General features: G+C 46.6%; 1 protein-coding gene across 4 annotated transcripts in view; it reads left to right on the top strand.

Annotated features, from left to right (window-relative positions):
- PHIP (PHIP subunit of CUL4-Ring ligase complex) overlaps nt 1-20,677 on the top strand; it is a 309,729-nt gene that overhangs the window by 258,512 nt on the left and 30,540 nt on the right. For all 4 annotated transcript variants that reach the window (XM_048845170.2, XM_048845168.2, XM_048845171.2 and 1 more), the window contains one exon: nt 18,254-18,379. In XM_048845170.2, coding sequence (XP_048701127.2) covers nt 18,254-18,379 — 126 coding nt within the window. The remainder of the gene's footprint in view (nt 1-18,253; nt 18,380-20,677) is intronic.

Below are 20,677 nucleotides of genomic sequence, written 5' to 3'. Positions count from 1 at the left end.
ACTCAGGTGCATGGTGTGCATGTGCATCCACATGTTGAAGTACAGATAGGGACCACACACCTCAAAGAACCTCCAGTTACAGGTCAGCAATCTCCACATATTACCTCACCCATCCTGTCTCTCTAGTACCCTGGTACCAACACTGGTACAACATCACTGTATATACATTGTTAAGTAAATCCCATTTTTACTAGATTTGTCCATGGTGTTGGCAAACCCTGAAGAGGTAACAAGATTTTCTTCTTTGAGTGATGTTCCCAATGTGTATTCCACACACACATACGCATGCACACCATGTACTTAAGTCCAGAATTTTTTGCAATCAGTGTCCATTGGCCTGCACTTGCACTGTAGCTCTCCTCATGCTCTGAACCGAGGGCATATAGGGCTTTATGGGCGAATGCTTCTCCAGTTCAGACTGCAGCATACCCTGAGTCAGAATCTGCAGTGTCCTCAGCTTCTTTTTACTGTATTGTTCCTGTAAGAATTGTTTATAGTTAGTTTTTAGTAGTTTTCCCTTGAGAAGTCTGGGGTTATGCTTACGATCCCAGGGTTCAAAAAGTGTGTTTCCTGCCCTCTCTCCTTTTCTGTGAGCAACAAACATCAACGCTATCTCTATTGCCTGGGTGAGGCTCACATTTCTGCCAACTGCAGCATCTGTTGCTCTTTTCCCCCTAGAACTCCTGAGGGTTGGGAACTGAGACTCAAAAAACACCTCATGGAGAAGGTAATGAAGCCCCAATCCAGTCCGGGCTGCAGACCCCCACCCGTACATCAGCCACAACAAGTGGGCAGCACTTCTCCAAGAACAAGCTCAGGAACAGAGGCTAAGTCTCTTAAGCCGAAAGAGAAGGCTTCACAGGATAGTAAAGGACATTCTCATAGACATACGGCCAAGTCATTTGTGTCTAAGTCTATCCCAAAAAGAAGGGATCCCTCCCCAACCTCATCAGAGTTGGGAGAGCCAGTGCACACAAGTGCTAAAGTCTTATACCTGCTTAAATCTTCTTGACAAGATAAGGAGGTGCGCAAGGGTACAGATCCAACAGTTCTGACACCAGCTCCAGTGGTGAATACGTGAGACAGACAGCTCCTGGTGCTTCCATCTACTTCGGTACCAATATCAGTGCGGCCTCAGAGAGAGCCGACAGCCAGGGTGACCAGAGAGGCTTCAGCTCAACCACTGGACTCTCATATTCCCAGTCAGAGACATATGTCTCCCCAGAAGGCATTTTTGCTCTCCCTTCTCTGCATTCACCATTCTTATCGGGTCCATCTATATTCCAGGACATGGTTACACTGGAGGAGGAGTCTGTCACCAGGAGACATTCATTCCCCTATTCCACCTGCTGGCCTTGAAGCATAGCCATTGGTACTGTCGGTCCCATGGGTAATTAGGGATCTAGCCTTCTCTTCCGATGAGTTGGAGGCTCCCCAGGAGCCTCTGAGGCACCGAAGAGAGGCGACCCTGAACAGAAGCCCTAGAAGGTCAGGATTCCAGCCTCCAATCCAACACAATTGGCCAAGGGACACATGGTACCCTATGCTGTGGGGTTCCCTCTGCTGGTGGATCCATCTTACTGGCAATATTGTGGACTGTGGGAGCCCTACCTCAGACACCCAGGATCAGTGCTTGAGTCCTGCTTGCCATCGCCTGGCCACATGCAATCAACCCCATATGAGTATTCAGAGAAGGAAGGTGAGCCAGATCCAACGGTTCTGGGAGCAATCTCAGCATCATCACCGGATGAATTGGTCACTCTATCTTCTCTGTCTCCACCAGATGAGTTTAAACAATACCAAAATCTCATGCACAAGGTGGCAGCAGAGATACAAATCTAGCTGGAGGAAATTCAGGAGTCCCAGCAAAGCTTACTAGTCACACTGCAGCCCTCTGGTCCCAGTAGAGTGGACCTTCTCATCAACGAGGCCGTCATGGACCCAGCAAAGGTAGTTTAGCACACTCCTGCTTCTTGTGCTCCCACTCCTAAGAGGGCTGAGAAGTGCTATTTTGTCCCATCCAAGGGGGAGAGTTCTAGTTCTCTCACCCTTCGCCAAACTCCCTGGTGGTGAGGTGGCTACTGAGCAGTCTACGCAACAGCATCCAAATGCTGCTACTCCTGATAAGGGACACATGAGACTCGACCTTCTGCCTCCCTCCAGTTCAGTATCTCTAATTATCAGGTCCTCTTGGACAAATATGGTTTGATCAATTATACTAGATTTCTAGAGTTTAAGGACAAGCTCTCTGAGGAGGATAGAGCCTATTTCCAGGCCTTAGTGGATGCGGGCAAATGGGTGGCCAAAACTTCCCTCCAATCTGTGGTGGACTCAGCCAATACCATATTGAAGGGCATGGTTACGGCCATTGTCATTAGGAGAGACTCGTGTTTGCGATCCTCAGGTTTCCCTAGAGAGGTGCAGAGTGTCATCCAAGATCTGCCCTTCGATACTAACAATTGTGACAGGGTCGGGACAGATGGCTACGGGAGAGTGATAGAAGGCAGATATATTAGCCCCAGGTTAAGTAGGTCCCTTTTCCCTGGGTAAGGTAAGAGGGAAGGTTCCAGAATAATCAGGAACTTTCTAGAATCAATTAAGGCAGGCAAATCAGGGTACCTGGTTTTAAAAAGGAGCTCACTTCAGTTTGTGGTGCATGTGTGAGGAGCTGGGAGTAAGAGGCACGAGGAGCTGAGAGTGAGAAGGCGTACAGCTGGAGAACTGAGGAGTACAAGCATTATCAGACACCAGGAGGAAGGTCCTGTGGTGAGAATAAAGAAGATGTTGGGAGGAGGCCATGGGGAAGTAGCCCAGGGAGTTGTAGCTGTCGCACAGCTATTCCAGAAGGCACTCTAGACAGCTGCATTCCACAGGGCCCTGGGCTGGAACCCAGAGTGGAGGGCAGGCCTGGGTTCCCCCCAAACCTCCCAACTCCTGGTCAGACACAGGAGGAGTTGACCTGTACTGTTGGTTTACAAAAACGGCCAAACTGAGGGCTGCCGTGAATCTCCGAGGCGAGCAAATCCACCAATAAGTTGAAGACCCACCAAGGTAGAGGAGGAACTTCGTCACAGTGGTGTCAGGGGTGGGATTTGGTATGCACAGCACGGCAGAAGGAGGGTGTTGTTACTTTTTTTTTAAAAAAAAGAGAGGGTTTTTTTTCTTTTTTCTCTCACCACAATGGAGGAGGTAGTGCGGGCACTACAAGCCACGGCTGTCCAGCAGGAGGCTACCCGTGTCCAGGCAGCCACCCAACAGGAGGCAGTGCGGCTGCAGCAAGAGACTAATCACCTGCTGATGGACCAGGCCGCTCAAGACCTTGCTATGTTGCGGGAACTGGTAAATCAAGTGAAGGTCCTTATGGAGATGAACCACAGCCATGATGGGACGTGGATCATACGGGCCAGAATTGCCTGCAGAAAATGACGGGGGAGGATGATGTAGAGGCATATCTCCTGGCCTTTGAGAGGACAGCCCTACGGGAGGCCTGGCCTCGAGATCAGCAGTCTCGCATCCTCGCCCCATTCCTGTGTGGGGAGGCCCAGAAGGCCTACTATGATTTGCCTGACGAGGCTGCAGCAGACTTCCCCAGCTGAAAGCAGAGATCCTGGCCAGATCTGGGGTAACGACTGCAGTGCGGGCCCAGCGATATCATGAGTGGAGGTACCAGGAAAACAAAACCCCGCGGTCCCAATTATATGACGTCATCCATCTCGCACGAAAGTGGTTATGAACTGAGTCCCGGAGTCTGGAGGAGATACTAGAGGTTCTTGTCATCGACGGGTACATGAGAGGATTACCACCAGACCTCCACCCTGGGTAAGCCAGAACTAACCCTCCACCTACAAAGAGGTTGTCGCACTGGTAGAGAGGCGAAGGACAGCGAGGGAGCTGACCTGACCAGTTAAGGAAGAAGCACCCCGAGTTAAACTAGCAGCACCAAGCCCTAGAGCTCGGATGACTGGGCCACCAGGAGAGCCCAGGTGGAAAAAGAGAGGGGCTGAAGGCCCACCAGAAGCCACAAAGAGTCGGAGCACTGAGAGGGAAGAGGATTGTGATGTTAGACTGCCCAAACCAAGCGACCGGGAATGCATAAAGCTCCATACAGATGTTACGCTTGCGGGGAGAGGGGACACATAGCTGGACAGTGTCCCAATGCCGAGGATCCTATGCAGTGTAACCTGGGGAACTGGACAGACCCATGCTCCCTAACCCCCCTTGTGGGGGGTCTCACTAACCCCCCTTGTGGGGGGGTCTCACTAACCCCACATATGTACACCAGACCAGTGAAGCTAAATGGGGTAGAGACCACGGCACTGATTGATTTGGGGAGTGCTATCACGCTTGTCTTGGGGAAGCTCGTGAAGCATAGTCAGCTGCTGTGGGCTAAGCGTACGGGGATAACATGCGTCCATGGGACAGTTGGTTATTACCCTACCATCCCAGTAAAAATTGAGATTCAGAGGAACACTACTGAGGTAGCAGCAGGTGTAGTCCCTAAACTCCCACACCCAGTGCTCATAGGGAGGGACTTCCCAGGGTTTGGAGACTTATTCCCGGGAGGGGAATTGGAGAAAGGGGGAAACCCTGAAGTTAGTGAGGCATCCACAGTAGACTGTCAACCCTCAATCTTCTCTGAAATATCACCAGATTTGTTCTCCACTCCCAGACAGGGTAGGAAGTCGAAAAGGGAAAGGAGGGCAGCTAAGGCCTTGGGAACCCGAATACTGACCCAAAGCCAGAGTGTCGCTCTCATAGGTAGGTGGACCCGAGCAACTGAAAAGGAGGCCACCCAGGAGGGAGAAGCACCCGAGTCTGACCCACAGCCTAACGCCTCTGAACCAGAGTAACAGCCGTGTTAGTCTGTATTCGCAAAAAGAAAAGGAGTACTTGTAGCACCTTAGAGACTAACCAATTTATTTGAGCATAAGCTTTCGTGAGCTACAGCTCACTTCATCGGATGCATACCGTGGAAACTGCAGCAGACTTTATATATACACAGAGAATATGAAACAATACCTCCTCCCACCCCACTGTCCTGCTGGTAATAGCTTATCTAAAGTGATCATCAGGTGGGCCATTTCCAGCACAAATCCAGGTTTTCTCACCCTCCACCCCCCCACACAAATTCACTCTCCTGCTGGTGATTCATAGATTCATAGATATTTAGGCCAGAAGGGACCATTATGATCATCTAGTCCGACCTCCCGCACAACGCAGGCCACAGAATTTCACCCACCACTCCTAAAAAAGACCTCACACCTATATCTGTGCTATTGAAGTCCTCAAATTGTAGTTTGAAGACCTCAAGGAGCAGAGAATCCTCCAGCAAGTGACCCGTGCCCCATGCTACAGAGGAAGGCGAAAAACCTCCAGGGCCTTCCAATCTACCCTGGAGGAAAATTCCTTCCCGACCCCAAATATGGCGATCAGCTAAACCCTGAGCATATGGGCAAGATTCATCAGCCAGATACTACAGAAAATTCTTTCCCGGGTAACTTGGATCTTACCCCATCTAAAAACCCTTCACAGGCCATTGGGCCTATTTACCATGAACATTTAATTACCAAAACCATGTTATCCCATCATACCATCTCCTCCATAAACTTATCGAGTTTAATCTTAAAGCGAGATAGATCTTTTGCCCCCACTACTTCCCTCGGAAGGCTATTCCAAAACTTCACTCCTCTGATGGTTAGAAACCTTCATCTAATTTCTAATCTAAATTTCCTAGTGGCCAGTTTATATCCATTTGTTCTTGTGTCCACATTGGTACTGAGTTTAAATAATTCCTCTCCCTCTCCAATATTTATCCCTCTGATATATTTATAGAGAGCAATCATATCTCCCCTCAACCTTCTTTTAGTTAGGCTAAACAAGCCAAGCTCCCTGAGTCTCCTTTCATAAGACAAGTTTTCCATTCCTCGGATCATCCCAGTAGCCCTTCTCTGTACCTGTTCCAGTTTGAATTCATCCTTCTTAAACATGGGAGACCAGAACTGCACACAGTATTCCAGGTGAGGTCTCACCAGTGCCTTATATAACGGTACTAAAACCTCCTTATCCCTACTGGAAATACCTCTCCTGATGCATCCCAAGATGACATTAGCTTTTTTCACAGCCATATCACATTGGCAGCTCATAGTCATCCTATGATCAACCAATACTCCAAGGTCCTTTTCCTCCTCCGTTACTTCTAGTTGATGTGTCCCTAGCTTATAACTAAATTTCTTGTTATTAATCCCTAAATGCATGACCTTACACTTCTCACTATTAAATTTCATCCTATTCCTATTACTCCAGTTTACAAGGTCATCCAGATCCTCCTGTAGGGTATCCCTGTCCTTCTCTAAATTAGCAATACCTCCCAGCTTTGTATCATCTGCAAACTTTATTAGCACACTCCCACTTTTTGTGCTGAGGTCAGTAATAAAAAGATTAAATAAGATTGGTCCCAAAACTGATCCTTGAGGAACTCCACTGGTAACCTCCCTCCAACTTGACAGTTCACCTTTCAGTAGGACCCGTTGTAGTCTCCCCTTTAACCAATTCCCTATCCACCTTTCAATTTTCCTATTGATGCTCATCTTATCCAATTTAACTAATAATTCCCCATGTGGCACAGTATCAAACGCCTTACTAAAATCTAAGTAAATTAGATCCACTGCGTTTCCTTTATCTAAAAAATCTGTTACTCTCTCAAAGAAGGAGATCAGGTTGGTTTGGCACGATCTACCTTTTGTAAAACCATGTTGTATTTTGTCCCATTTACCATTGACTTCAATGTCCTTAACTACCTTCTCCTTCAAAATTTTTTCCAAGACCTTGCATACTACAGATGTCAAACTAACAGGCCTATAATTACTTGGATCACTTTTTTTCCCTTTCTTAAAAATAGGAACTATGTTAGCAATTCTCCAATCATACGGTACAACCCCTGAGTTTACAGATTCATTAAAAATTCTTGCTAATGGGCTTGCAATTTCTTGTGCCAATTCTTTTAATATTCTTGGATGAAGATTATCTGGGCCCCCCGATTTAGTCCCATTAAGCTGTTTGAGTTTCGCTTCTACCTCAGATATGGTGATGTCTACCTCCATATCCTCATTCCCATTTATCATGCTACCATTATCCCTAAGATCCTCTTTAGTCTTATTAAAGACTGAGGCAAAGTATTTGTTTAGATATTGGGCCATGCCTAGATTATCCTTGACCTCCACTCCATCCTCAGTTTTTAGCGGTCCCACTTCTTCTTTCTTTGTTTTCTTCCTATTTATATGACTATAGAACCTTTTACTATTGGTTTTAATTCCCTTTGCAAGGTCCAACTCTACTTGACTTTTAGCCTGTCTCACTTTATCCCTACATATTCTGACCTCAATAAGGTAGCTTTCCTTACTGATCCCTCCCTTCTTCCACTCCCTATATGCTTTCTGCTTTTTCTTAATTACCTCTCTAAGATGCTTGCTCATCCAGCTTGGTCTACAACTCCTGCCTATGAATTTTTTCCCCTTTCTTGGGATGCAGGCTTCCGATAGCTTCTGCAGCTTTAATTTAAAATAATCCCAGGCCTCCTCTACCTTTAAACCCATAAATTCTTCAGTCCAATCCACTTCCCTAACTAATTTCCTTAATTTTTGAAAGTCAGCCCTTTTGAAATCAAAAACCCTACTTGCAGATTTATTTTTGTTAATCCTTCCATTCAGTTTGAACTGAATTAGCTCATGATCACTTGAGCCAAGATTATCCCCTACAACCATTTCCTCTATGAGGTCCTCATTACTCACCAAGACCAAATCTAAAATGGCATCCCCTCTAGCTGGTAATGGTCAGTTTGGATGAGCTATTACCAGCAGGAGAGTGAGTTTGTGTGTGTATGGGGGTGGGGGGGATGTGAGAAAACCTGGATTTGTGTAGGAAATAGCCCAACTTGATTGTCATGCACATTGTGTAAAGAGTTGTCACTTTGGATGGGCTATCACCAACAGGAGAGTGAATTTGTGTGGGGAGGTGGAGGGTGAGAAAACCTGGATTTGTGCTGGAAATGGCCCACCTGATGATCACTTTAGATAAGCTATTACCAGCAGGACAGTGGGGTGGGAGGAGGTATTGTTTCATATTCTCTGTGTATATATAAAGTCTGCTGCAGTTTCCACGGTATGCATCCGATGAAGTGAGCTGTAGCTCACGAAAGCTTATGCTCAAATAAATTGGTTAGTCTCTAAGGTGCCACAAGTACTCCTTTTTGCCTCTGAACCAGTAGAGGCAACAGAGACTGGCCCCCTAGATCTCGGGCAGATTAGCCCCGGGAGAGGAAATTTTGGACGGGAGCAGGCTGAAGACCCAAGGTACGACAACATTAGGAAGGAGATGACCAAAATAGATGGGGTCCCCGTCGAAGGGAAGACCCAGGGACCAGGACCCTACTTCATAATGAAGAAGAATCTCTTATACCGGGTCGCACCAGTACAGGGCAGAAGGTACAGCAGATCCTAGTATCTCAAAAACACCAGAATGCTGTATTAAGTCTGGCCCATATTCATCTTTTTGGGGGACATTTGGGGGTAAAGAAGACCCTGGCACAGGTCCTGCGATGATTCTTCTGGCCCAGAGTACATGAAGAAGTGCGGAGGTACTGTGCGTCCTGCCCGGAGTGTCAGCTGCACAGTCCCCGTCCCCACTTGAGGGCACCTTTAGTACGCCTTCCCATCATAGAGGTCCCCTTTGAGAGAATAGCCATGGACCTAGTGGGACCCCTGGAGAAGACAGCCCGGGGCCACCAATATATACTTGTCGTTCTGGATTATGCTACTCGCTACCCAGAAGCTGTCCCCCTGCGGAACACAGCCTCTAAAATGATAGCTAAAGAGTTGGTGGGGATCTTTGCCCGAGTGGGGCTACGAAAGGAGATATTAACAGACCAAGGTACCCCATTTACGTCAAAGCTAGTGAAGAACCTCTGTATGCTGCTCCATATCCATACCCTGAGAACTTAGTCTATCATTCGCAGACCGATGGGCTGGTAGAAAGGTTTAACCGAACCCTCAAGGCAATGATAAGGAAAGTGGTAAATCAGGACAGGAAGGATTGGGACACCCTACTACCCTACCTTATGTTTGCAGTCCAGGAGGTACCTGAGGCCTCAACTGGGTTTTTCCCCTTTGGGTTATTATACGGCGCCACCACTGTGGCATACTAGATATCGTGAAAGAAATCTGGGAAGAGGAACCCAATGAGGGGAGTAATATAATTGACTGTGTGTTGCAGATGCGAGAACGGATAGCCCGGGTCACCCCTATTGTACGGGAACATTTGGAAAAGGTGCAGGAGGTTCAGCAAACCCATTACAATTGCCAGGCAAAAGTCCGACAGTTCCAACCAGGGGATAAGGTGTTGGTGTTAGTACCCCTGGCAGAAAGCAAGCTTTTGGCCCAATGGCAGGGGCCCTATGAGGTGGTTGAACCCGTGGGGGAAATAACCTACAAGTTGCGGCAGCCAGGATGCTGGAAACAAGAGCAAATTTATCACATTAACCTCTTAAAGCCTTGTCACCAATGAGAGGCGTGTGTAGTGGCCCAAGAGACCCCAATCCAGGGAAATAACATGCAGGAGCAGATCAGGATATCCACTGATCTGACACCAAACCAGAAGAAGGAGGTAACTGAGGTGATGAACCGATACCAGGACATGTTTTCAACCAAACCAGGTCGGCCCACTGAAACAAATCACCACATTATCACAGACCTTGGGACAAAGGTAACTTTAAGGCCCTGTCGGGTCCCAGCCGCAAAAAGGGAGGAGATCAAGGCAGAGGTAAAAAGGATGTTGGAGCTGGGAGTCATTGAAAAGTCCCATAGTCAGTGGTCAAGCCCGATTGTGTTGGTGCCCAAACCTGATGGCACCACTAGGTTTTGTAATGACTTTCACCGGCTGAATGAAATATCCAAATTCGATGCATACCCCGTATCGATGAGTTAGTTGACCGCCTGGGCAACACCCGATTTTTGACCACCCTTGATTTAACGAAGGGATACAGGCAGATTCCCCTTGCCAAAGATGCGAAAGAAAAAACGGCATTCTCTACCCCAGAGGGTCTGATTGAATATACTGTTTTTCCTTTTGGACTGCATGGGGCACCTGCCACCTTCCAGCATCTTATGGACAAGCGCCTACGACCCCATACCAGTTATGCAGCGGCATACCTGGATGATGTGATTATTCACACCCCCGACTGGGAAACCCACTTGGAAAAGGTGGAAGCGGTTCTGAACACACTAAGACGGGCTGGCCTCACAGCCAACCCAGCCAAGTGTGCTATAGGGCTAGCCGAGGCTAAATACCTTGGCTACATTGTAGGAAGGGGTATGGTCAAGCCCCAACTAAACAAACTAGAGGCTATCCAAAATTGGCTCCGGCCGAATCGGAAAAAGGAAGTCTGGGCATTCCTGGGTGTGGTGGGGTACTACCGACGATTTATTCCCCATTTTGCTACCAGAGCGAGTCCCCTGACAGACCTGATAAAAGCCCGGGGTCCGGACATAGTGAAGTGGACAGATGCCGCAGAGAAAGCATTCGTGGATCTACGGACAGCCCTCTGCAGTAACCCTGTGCTTATAGCCCGAGACTTCAACAAAGAATTCATTTTACAGACAGATGCATCTGAAGTAGGATTGGGAGCTGTCCTATCGCAGATGGACGGAGATGAAGAACACCCAATCCTCTACCTTAGCAGGAAACTCCTCCCGAGAGAGCAGAAGTATGCCATGGTTGAAAGAGAGTGCCTTGCTATGAAATGGGCCATGGAAACACTTCATTAACACCTACTGGGACAACAGTTTTCCCTTGTGACCGACCATGCACCCCTCCAGTGGATGCAGCGAAATAAAGAGAAGAACACAAGGGTGACCAGATGGTTCCTGTCCCTACAACCTTTCCAATTCACCATACAACACCGGGCTGGAAGCCACCATGGCAATGCAGATGGCTTGTCACGGGTACACTGCCTGACATCCGAAGTTGCCCAACCCCATGTTGTTGAGCAGAGGCGGGGGATATGTGACAGGGTCAGATGGCTATAGGAGAGTGATAGAAGGCAGATATATTAGCCCCAGGTTAAGTAGGTCCCTTGTCCCAGGGTAAGGTAACAGGGAAGGTTCCAGAATAATCAGGAACCTTCTGGAGACAATTAAGACAGACAGGCTGATTAGAACACCTGCAGCCAATCAAGAAGCTGCTAGAATCAATTAAAGCAGGCTAATCAGGGCACCTGGGTTTAAAAAAAGGAGCTCACTTCAGTTTGTGGTGCGCGTGTAAGGAGCTGGGAGCAAGAGGCGCTAGGAGCTGGGAGTGAGAACACATACTGTTGGAGGACTGAGGAGTACAAGAATTATCAGACACCAGGAGGAAGGTCCTATGGTGAGGATAAAGAAGGTGTTGGGAGCAGGCGATGGGGAAGTAGCCCAGGGAGTTGTGGCTGTCGCACAGCTGTTCCAGGAGGCACTCTAGACAGCTGCATTCCACAGGGCCCTGGGCTGGAACCCGGAGTAGAGGGTGAGCCCGGGTTCCTCCCAAACCGCCCAACTCCTGATCAGACACAGGAGGAGTTGACCTGTACTGTGGGTTCACAAAAACAGCCAAACTGAGGGCTGCCGTGAATCTCCGAGGCGAGCAAATCTGCCAATAAGCGGAAGACCCACCAAGGTAGAGGAGGAACTTTGTCACACAACCTATTCCTTGAGAAAACAGATGAGTTTCTCCACTCCCTCAAAGATTCAGAAACAATGCTTTACTTGCTGAGCATTTATACCCCTGTTCCCAAGAGGAAGCATCATAGACAGGTATATAGGTCAAAACCAACTTTTCAGCCCGTTTATCATTAAGTCCTTAGGAGCCACCATACAAGAAACAGATGGTGTATAGATTCAGGAATCCAGCCTTGGCAACATCCACTGCTGTTTTGTGCTCTAATCCCCAGGGGAAAAGTTTCTTTTGATGGGACTGTTTAGACCTGTGTCCCTTCATTGATGCCTTTCCTGTCTCCTATTTAGGTGTTTGGAGGCCGCCTTCCTCAATTAGTCAAAAACTGGACATCCCAAACTACAAACAAATCGCATTAGAGGTTATCCATGGTGACTATTCCAATTACTGACATTTCCTTCCCAGTTCTTCTTCAGGGATTTTACAACAGGAAGTGAACTCCCTGCACCTTAGGGGAGCCATAGAAAAAGTTCCATCTCAATACCATGGGAAGGGATTCTATTCCTGTTGCTTCCTGATTCCCAAGAATAATGGAGGCCAGTTCTCAGTCTATGTCAGTTAAGTTTATTCAAAATCTAAAATTCCACATGATCTCCTTGGCATCGATAATTATCTCATTAGAGGAGGGCAAATGGTTCACGGCTCTCGATGTGAAAGATGCATATTTTCATATAGATATTCATCCAGTTCACAGGAGTTTCCTTGGGTTCCTCTTTGATCATGACCATTAACAATTCAGAGTCCTCCCCTTTGGTCTGGGCGGAGCACCCAGGGTGTTTACAACATTTTCTCAGTTATGGCTGCTGGGATGAAAAGAGAAGGATTTACAGTCTTCTCATACCTCAATGACTGGCTTCTCAGAGGCAACTTTAAAAAGGGAAGAAGGGGAGTCTGGGGAACTACAGACCTGTCAGCCTCACCATTTTGAAGCACTTGGAGGAGAGGAAGGTAATCAGGAACAGTCAACATGGATTCACCAAGGGCAAGTCATGCCTGGCCAACCTGATTGCCTTCTGTGATGAGATAACTGTCTCTGTGGATATGGGGAAAACAGTGGACATGATTTACCTTGACTTTATCAAAGCTTTTGATGTAGTCTCCCACAGTATTCTTGCCAGCAAGTTAAAGAAGTATGGATTGGATGAATGGACTATAAGATGGATAGAAAGCTGGCTAGATCGTCAAGCTCAACGGGTAGTGATCAACGGCTCAGTGTCTAGTTGGCAGCTGGTATCAAGCGGAGTGCCCCAGCGGTCAGTCCTGGGACCAGTTTTGTTCAACATCTTCATTAATGATCTGGATGATGTGATGGATTGCACCCTCAACAAGTTCGCGGATGACTCTAAGCTGGGGGGAGAAGTAGATATGCTGGAGGGTAGGGATAAGGTCCAGAGTGACTTAGACAAATTGGAGGATTGGGCCAAAAGAAATCTGATGAGGTTCAGCAAGGACAAGTGTAGAGTCCTGCACTTAGGACGGAAGAATCCCATGCACTGCTACAGGCTGGGGACCGACTGGCTAGGCAGCAATTCTGTACAACAGGACCTGGGGATTACAGTGGACGAGAAGCTGGCTATGAGTCAACAGTGTGCCCTTGTTGCCAACAAGACTAACGGCATATTAGGCTGCATTAGTAGGAGCCACTGCCAGCAGATGGAGCGAAGTGATTAGTCCCCTCTATTCGGCACTGGTGAAGCCACAACTGTAGTATTGCGTCCAGTTTTGGGCCCCCCAGTACAGAAAGGATGTGGACAAATTGGAGAGAGTCCAGTGGAGGGCAACAAAAATGATTAGGGGGCTGGGGCACATGACTTATGAGGAGAGACTGAGGGAACTGGGCTTATTTAGTCTGCAGAAAAGAAGAATGAGGGGGGATTTGAGAGCAGCCTTCAACTATCCGAAGGGAGGTTCCAAAAAGGATGGAGCTAGGCTATTCTCAGTGGTGTCAGATGACAGAACAAGGAGCAGTGGTCACAAGTTGCAGTGGTGGAGGTCTAGGTTGGATATTAGGAAAAACTATTTCACTAGGAGGGTAGTGAAGCACTGGAATGGGTTACAATGGAGGTGGTGGAATCTCCATCCTTAGAGTTTTTAAGGCCCAGCTTTACAAATCCCTGGCTGGGATGATTTAGTTGGGGTTGATCCTGCTTTGAGCAGGGGGTTGGATTAGATGACCTCCTGAGGTCTCTTCCAACCCTAATCTTCTATGATCCTATAACTCCTAAAAGGAGGTCCACAGGGCAATCTGTGTTCTGCTCAATCTTTTACCTTCCTTAGGTGTCTGCATCAATCACGCAAAATGTTGGCCCATATGAGGTGCATAGACTTCATAAGGGTGACATTAGACTCAACTACACAAGAGCGTATCTGCCTCTCGAAAGGTTTCAGGCCACAAGCATTCTCATGCACCAGATCTCTGTTAGATCATCAGTCAGAACTTGCCTTTCCCTCCTTGGCCACATGACTTCATGCGCATATGTGACACCGTTTGCCAGGCTACATCTACAATGCCTAGAAACCATAAACAAGGTCCCAATTCCACTCATGTTACCAGGCTCTCTTGTCTGGTGGACACACCAACACCTGAAGCAACCACCATTACTGGTGCCTCCCTTTTGAGTCACAGTGTACACCTGGGAGATCATATGGTACAGATTGTCTGGACCTCCATCAGTCTGGAATGCATATCAGCTTACTAGAACTCAGTGTGGTCCATTGAGCCTGCAATGCCTTCCTCCCATGACTCATCCAATCCAAACACTTTCAGATAACATTGGACAATATGCAGCAATATCTTATATAAAGAAGCAAGGGGGAATGAGATCTCTCTCTTTGTGCATCATATCACATAACTCCATCAACACTATACTTACTAGGGATGCAAAATTCCCTAGCAGACTGCCTGAGCAGATGTTTTTCCACAAATCACGAATCAGAGTCATGATTTGGTTATCAATGACATGTTTGCTCAGTGGGTAATGCCAGCCTGAGACCTTTTCGCCTCTCACGTGAACAGGAAGCTTCCTCAGTATTTCTCCAGAGCATCCCTGGGAAAGACTTATTGGGAGATGCCCTCATGTTGTGGAAGGGCCGCATGGGGTATGCTTTCTCTCTAATTCCTTTGATACCACATTTTTTCCCCTGAGCTCTGCTGAGATAGAGGACAGAGCTACACTAGAAGTGCTACATCGGCACAGAGAGGTCTGCATCGGCATATTTACTCCATTGCACCCAACTGGCCAAGACAGGTCCGGTTCACTGATGTAAGGAAGCTTTTGGTAGAGCCAACCATGAACATCCGCACATTGCCGGACCTTCTAACACAGCACAGGGGCAAGGTCACAATCCAGGGCCACTGCAGTTCAGAGCCTGGTATTTGGATCGGCATCAGGGATAGAACGCTCATGTTCCAAGAGGGCAATCCATCTTTAACCAAAGTGGAAAAGAGTCTACGAGAAGCTGTTCCTCAGCTAAATGGAAGTTTTCCTCAGTTTGGGTTCATCAACACAATTTGTCTCTGGACTCTGTCAGAATCCTTGATATATTAGAATTATCTCTTTACCCTTAAGCCTTTGGGTCTTGCATTCAATTTCCTGTAAGTGTATTTAGCAGCAATCAGTGCTTTCCATCCTCTAGTGCAGGGGTGGCCAACCTGAGCCTAAGAAGGAGCCAGAATTTTCCAATGTACATTGCCAAAGAGCCACAGTAATACATCAGCAGCCCTCCCATCAGCTCCCCCCGCGCCCAGCACTTCCCACCCACCGGCAGCCCTGCCGATCAGCACCTCTCCCTCCCTCCCTCCCCGCACCTCCCGATCAGCTGTTTTGTGGCGTGCAGGAGGCTCTGGGGGTGGGAGCGGAGGAACGAGGGCACAGCAAGCTCAGGGAAAGGGGCGGGAAGGGGTGGAGTGGGGGCAGGACCTGTGTCAGAGCCAGGGGTTGAGCAGTGAGCACCCCCTTGCACATTGGAAAGTTGGCGCCTGTAGCTCCAGCCCCGGAGTCTGTGCCTATGCAAGGAGCGGCATATTAACTTCTGAAGAGCCACATGTGGCTCCGGAGTCACAGGTTGGCCACCCCAGCTCCAGTGGATAACTGTATGATTTTTCACATACCATCACAACTAGATTTTTTAAGGGAATTCTCAGATCCTTTCCACCAGCGATGAAGTCCGCACCACAGTGGGACCTCAGTTTTGTTCAGTTGTCTCTCACTGAGACTCCCTTTGAGCCTCTGGCTCCATGCTCTATGATCCAACTGTCCATTAAGGTGGCCTTTCTGATAGCCATAACGTCCAGAAGAGTCAGAGAACTGGGAGCGCTTATGGCCATAAGTCATCTGGCCTGGATGTTTTAGACATAACAAATCCTGCATCTTGGCAGGGGGTTAGACTTGATGACCCTTGCAGTCCCTTCTAATCCTATGATTCTGTGGTGGGCCCACCATATAGTACTTTCTGTAAAGAAAAGGTCCCCCCACTCCAGATTCATACCTAAGGTAGTTTTCAAGTTTCATATGAGTCAGGTCATCCACTCCCCTGTATTTTTTCCTAAACCACGTGCCTTGGAAGAGGAGAGAGGCCTGCAATCTCTGGACATCCGGAGAGCTTTGGCCTTTTATCTGCAGAGAACAAGGGACATTACAAAGACACCTAAACTATTTTTTCCCATAGAGGAATGATCAAGAGGTCAACCTATATCGGTGCATAGGCTTTTGAAATGGATCTTGCGTTGTATTACTCTGTTACCAACTAGCTGGCATCCCCCCACCAGAAGGGGTAAAGGCTCATTCCACCAGGAGCAAGCTACTTCAGCTTCATCTCTGAGTGAGATACCCATACTAGATACATGTAAGGCAGTGTGATGGGGTATGCAAACCCCACTCTGGTCAACAAGGTGTTAAGGAGCTGGTCTGGGCTCAGCCACACCTGCAAGCGATGCACAGACTAGAGGGGGAGTTTAAAGGAAGCAGAATAGCTCATTTGGGGGCAGACAAGAGAAGAGCGCAAATCTGCAATTCGCAGCTCCTGAGAAGAGCTGAGTGAAGGCAAGATCTCGCCCTACAACAACTGCCCAAAGGTCCCTCCCTGATAGAAGGGAGGACCTACTTCAGATACACCCCTAGAGGGAGGCATTCCTCTCTCTCTTGTATAGACTCAGTTTGTTTGTGTTAAGTCACCTAGTTTTGTTTATGGACTATCCCAGCAGAGGAGAGACCTGAAAGTGAGCTGGCTGAGGGCCAAGCAACAGGAGGAGGCAGCTGCCACCCTAAGGAAGAGGGAGCTATCACACCATGCACAGCAACAAGGAGCTACCAAGCAATGAGCTGATCCCCTGCACATTTCCTTGCCACAGATAGTGAATTTTGGGCAATCGTCCAGTGGTAGGAAGTGGCCTTGGGAAGGCTGTCAGACCTTTGATAGTCCTCAGAGGGCCCTGGGATAACTGCATCTCCCCTGGTGAAGTCTCTAATAATTTGCCATGAAATTTTACTTGGGACATGTCATTAGCCTTTGGAAACAAGAGACTGTTAAACTTAAGCCTAGCATATTATCACTATGTAAGGAAGAGCCTATCTTCCTTCACTTTATTTTTAGCACATTGTGGAATTGAGTACCATGTTCACAGAAAGCACATTTACGTAGTCTTGGTGTGCATATGCACCCAGTAGAATATATTAATTGGTCTTCCAGTTCACTCTGTCTGGTTTCATAATTATTAGGGGGGAGAAAAGGTTAGGACATGCTTCTTAGAAATTTCTTCCATAGTGCTTTGCAATTGCAAAATAAATGGAAAGTTGGGCCTACTCTCAATTGCCATACCACTTTTAAGAATGAATTTAGTTTGAAATGAGGGGTGTCCTCATTTTTTGACAATCACATAACATGGAACATAGTAAAAGTTGCATCCGTTTTTTAAAATGCTTTTACTTGTGTTGTGATGCAGGCAGGGACTACTGTTCTGTAACTGGGGGGCTGTATTCATCAGAGCTACTCTAAGGGGTAAGGGAGAGAATTCTAGCTGTTGCTCTAGGATTCTGCCTATCAGAGGAAAAATTTTGTCCCCCTTACCCATCTGCTTTAGGAGGACAAGGACCAGGCCTGGGCAACAGAGAAGAGCTGTAGGTAACCAGCTGAATTGTCTGGGAAGCATGGGAAGTACATTCCTCTGAGCCATCTTCTGATTGACTAGTGGTGAGGGTCTCAAAACTCTCCCCCCCCCCGCCCCTTTCACTCACCAGCCACATACCCTCCCCATGTACACCAGACACACATGTAGGAGCCGGAAGCAAGAGAAAGCTGTCTGCTGTTGTCCAGGTAGAGAGCTTTATAAGAGTATATGATTTCTTGCTCTAACCAAGAAATGTAATTTTTGGCTGTTATTCCTTTTTAAACTGCTTGAAAGAAGATATGGGAGACTTCTTTTAAAATTTTAACCTAGATATTATAATATGTAACTGTTCAATGTCTTCTATGTTTGTTTTTTTCCTTCCCCACAAAGGCGGCTTTCTTCACTTATGTGGGAAGTTCGGTACATAGAACATAATACACGCACGTTCAATGAACCAGGAAGCCCTATTGTTAAATCTGCCAAATTCGTTACAGATCTTCTGCTACACTTCATAAAGTGAGTTGATGAACAGATCTAATATTTTTGTTCTGTTTTCTAACAATAGATAAAAAGTGACTAGTAGCTAATTTTGCATGTTAATGTGAGCCTGCCATCTACTCTACAGAAGGTCAGAAGTGCAAAACATTTATGTTTAGAAAGGGAGAGGGGAAACTCAAAGGCTATGTAAAGAACATTATGTCAGTTACTGCAAAATAGGATTCAGTTTAATGCACTGAAGTTTATAAAACAAAACATTTCAGAAACAAGGAATTGAATAATGACAAATTAGTAATTGAATCTGGACATTAACATCCTAAGGTTTTTTTCCCAGGAAGTATTTATGTAGAGTATCAAGAAATATTTGAAACTTTCTAAAAGCAGAAATGTACCAATTACTCTTGAAAGGGAAATTTCAATATTAAATTAATTATGATATATAGTCTGATTTTTCATTTCCTACATGAGCTTTCTGACAAGTGATAGATTTAGTGGTTTGTACAGGGCACAGATACGAAAACAATCTCTTGAACATAGTTTTAAAACATGGAGCTAATAATATAATACTTGTAGAATTTCATTCTAAAACATTCCCATTTGGTGTAACTAGAGCTAGTTGGAAAATGGTAATTGTGTTTCATGAAAAATTGAAAAATGTGTGTGGTTTGCAAAACTTTTCATTTTTGATTATAATTTTAAATAAAATATTTTGAGAATTTTTGATGTAAAAACCTACTTTCAATTTATTTTCTTCCCCCTCCACTCCTTTCTCCAGTGGAAAAAAAGTAAAGGGGAAGTTTAAAACAAAAAGGTAAGGGAGTGATTTTTCAGTAGCGCAGTCATGGCCTCTTAGACCAGATGGGCCCTTCCAGTATCATACTAAAATTCAGTAGAGAATAGGAAGAAGAGTCTTTGTCAGCATTTTATTTGTTTAACAATTTATTAATATACCATGCCATCTCGATCAGACCTATCTAGTCATTCTAACTCATTCTATTGAGGGAGTAGATCAAAGAGCATTAGAGAATTGTTAGTGTGCGGCAGCAGGATCCACACGAACAATTAGTGTGCAGCAGGGAAGTGCCAAGTAGATTTACATCCCAGCTTGTCACCAATTAAATGTTTGTGTAGACAAGTCCTTAGACACATTGTATAAGAGCTGTCTGGTGCTTAAATCACAGAAATGTTTACCCAGTTCTTGTTCGTTGTTAGGAGCCACACACAGGGTACATGTCTGTACTGTAGTTAAACAGCCCTTAGCCTGAGCCCAAGCCAGCTGACTTGGGCCATCCACAGGGTTTTAATTGCAGTGTAGACATACCCATACTCAACCAAAGAGCTCAAATTGGGGGCAAGGCAGGTCCCTGATAGCACTAGTGAATTAAAGAGTCTGCTAGGTAAAACTACCTCCATAAGCCTCTTGCACAAAAGAAGCAAAATGGGAGCTGAAGAACAAGATCCTGTAAAAATTTCAGTAAAAGATATTGTCTGTAATCCCACCTACCCTTTGTGAGGGGAGTTCTGCAAACATTTTGATTTGGCCAACAATGGCAATACAAGTACATGTAGTTGACGCCAAATCAGTATCTTGGGGGCGAGAGGCGCTTGCCCCAAACCCTTCAGCTTGATATCATGTAACAACCATCCCTTTTTCTGTTTTGGATAGGTTCTTATACCATGCCCACCACCATAATATATGAGCGCCTTCTAGTAGTACATTAAGCAACATGACTACATATCTGTCATGTGTTGTTTGTTCTCTCATCCTCTCCCCAGACAGAGAAGCGTGTGTAGTAGCATGTCTTGTTTTGGTCAGGTTTTTTTTTTTTTCTTGTTGGGATTGGTCCCACTCAGTCCCTCTTGTTCTTCATTCAGTTACATGTAGTTGCTCACTCATTGCTTGCTCTCTGCTACTAAGTCCGCTTTCCAGGCCTCTGCTTCTGTAACTGTGGGGGCTCATTACTCCCTCCCAGCACTAGGGTGGCAGCTGCCTCCATTTGGGAGAGGAGCTGCCACTTCTACAGTCACAGCACAGAGTCTTCCCACCCTGCACATACCAGGCTCCCCACAGCCAAAAGGAGAGGATTGGGGTTGGGGCAGTGACCAGGTACTTTGCAATGGGAGTTCCGCAAAATAAATCCTCGGATACCAGTAAGGGGTAGTAGGATCCCCTCTATCCTGGCAGGGAGGAAGGTATTTCTCTCACACAAAACTGAGATGCTGCTAGTGTTGACACCCCCAGTACCCAAAGCACCTGCATCTCCTCTCCCTGACACCAGACTTATTAATACACACACATTCTATGTTGTGTATCAG

The sequence above is a fragment of the Caretta caretta genome, chromosome 3 (genome assembly GCF_965140235.1).
Source record: "Caretta caretta isolate rCarCar2 chromosome 3, rCarCar1.hap1, whole genome shotgun sequence".
NCBI lineage: Eukaryota > Metazoa > Chordata > Testudines > Cheloniidae > Caretta > Caretta caretta.
Note: the sequence above shows the minus strand (reverse complement) of the source record. Positions and strands in the feature narration are given on the sequence as shown.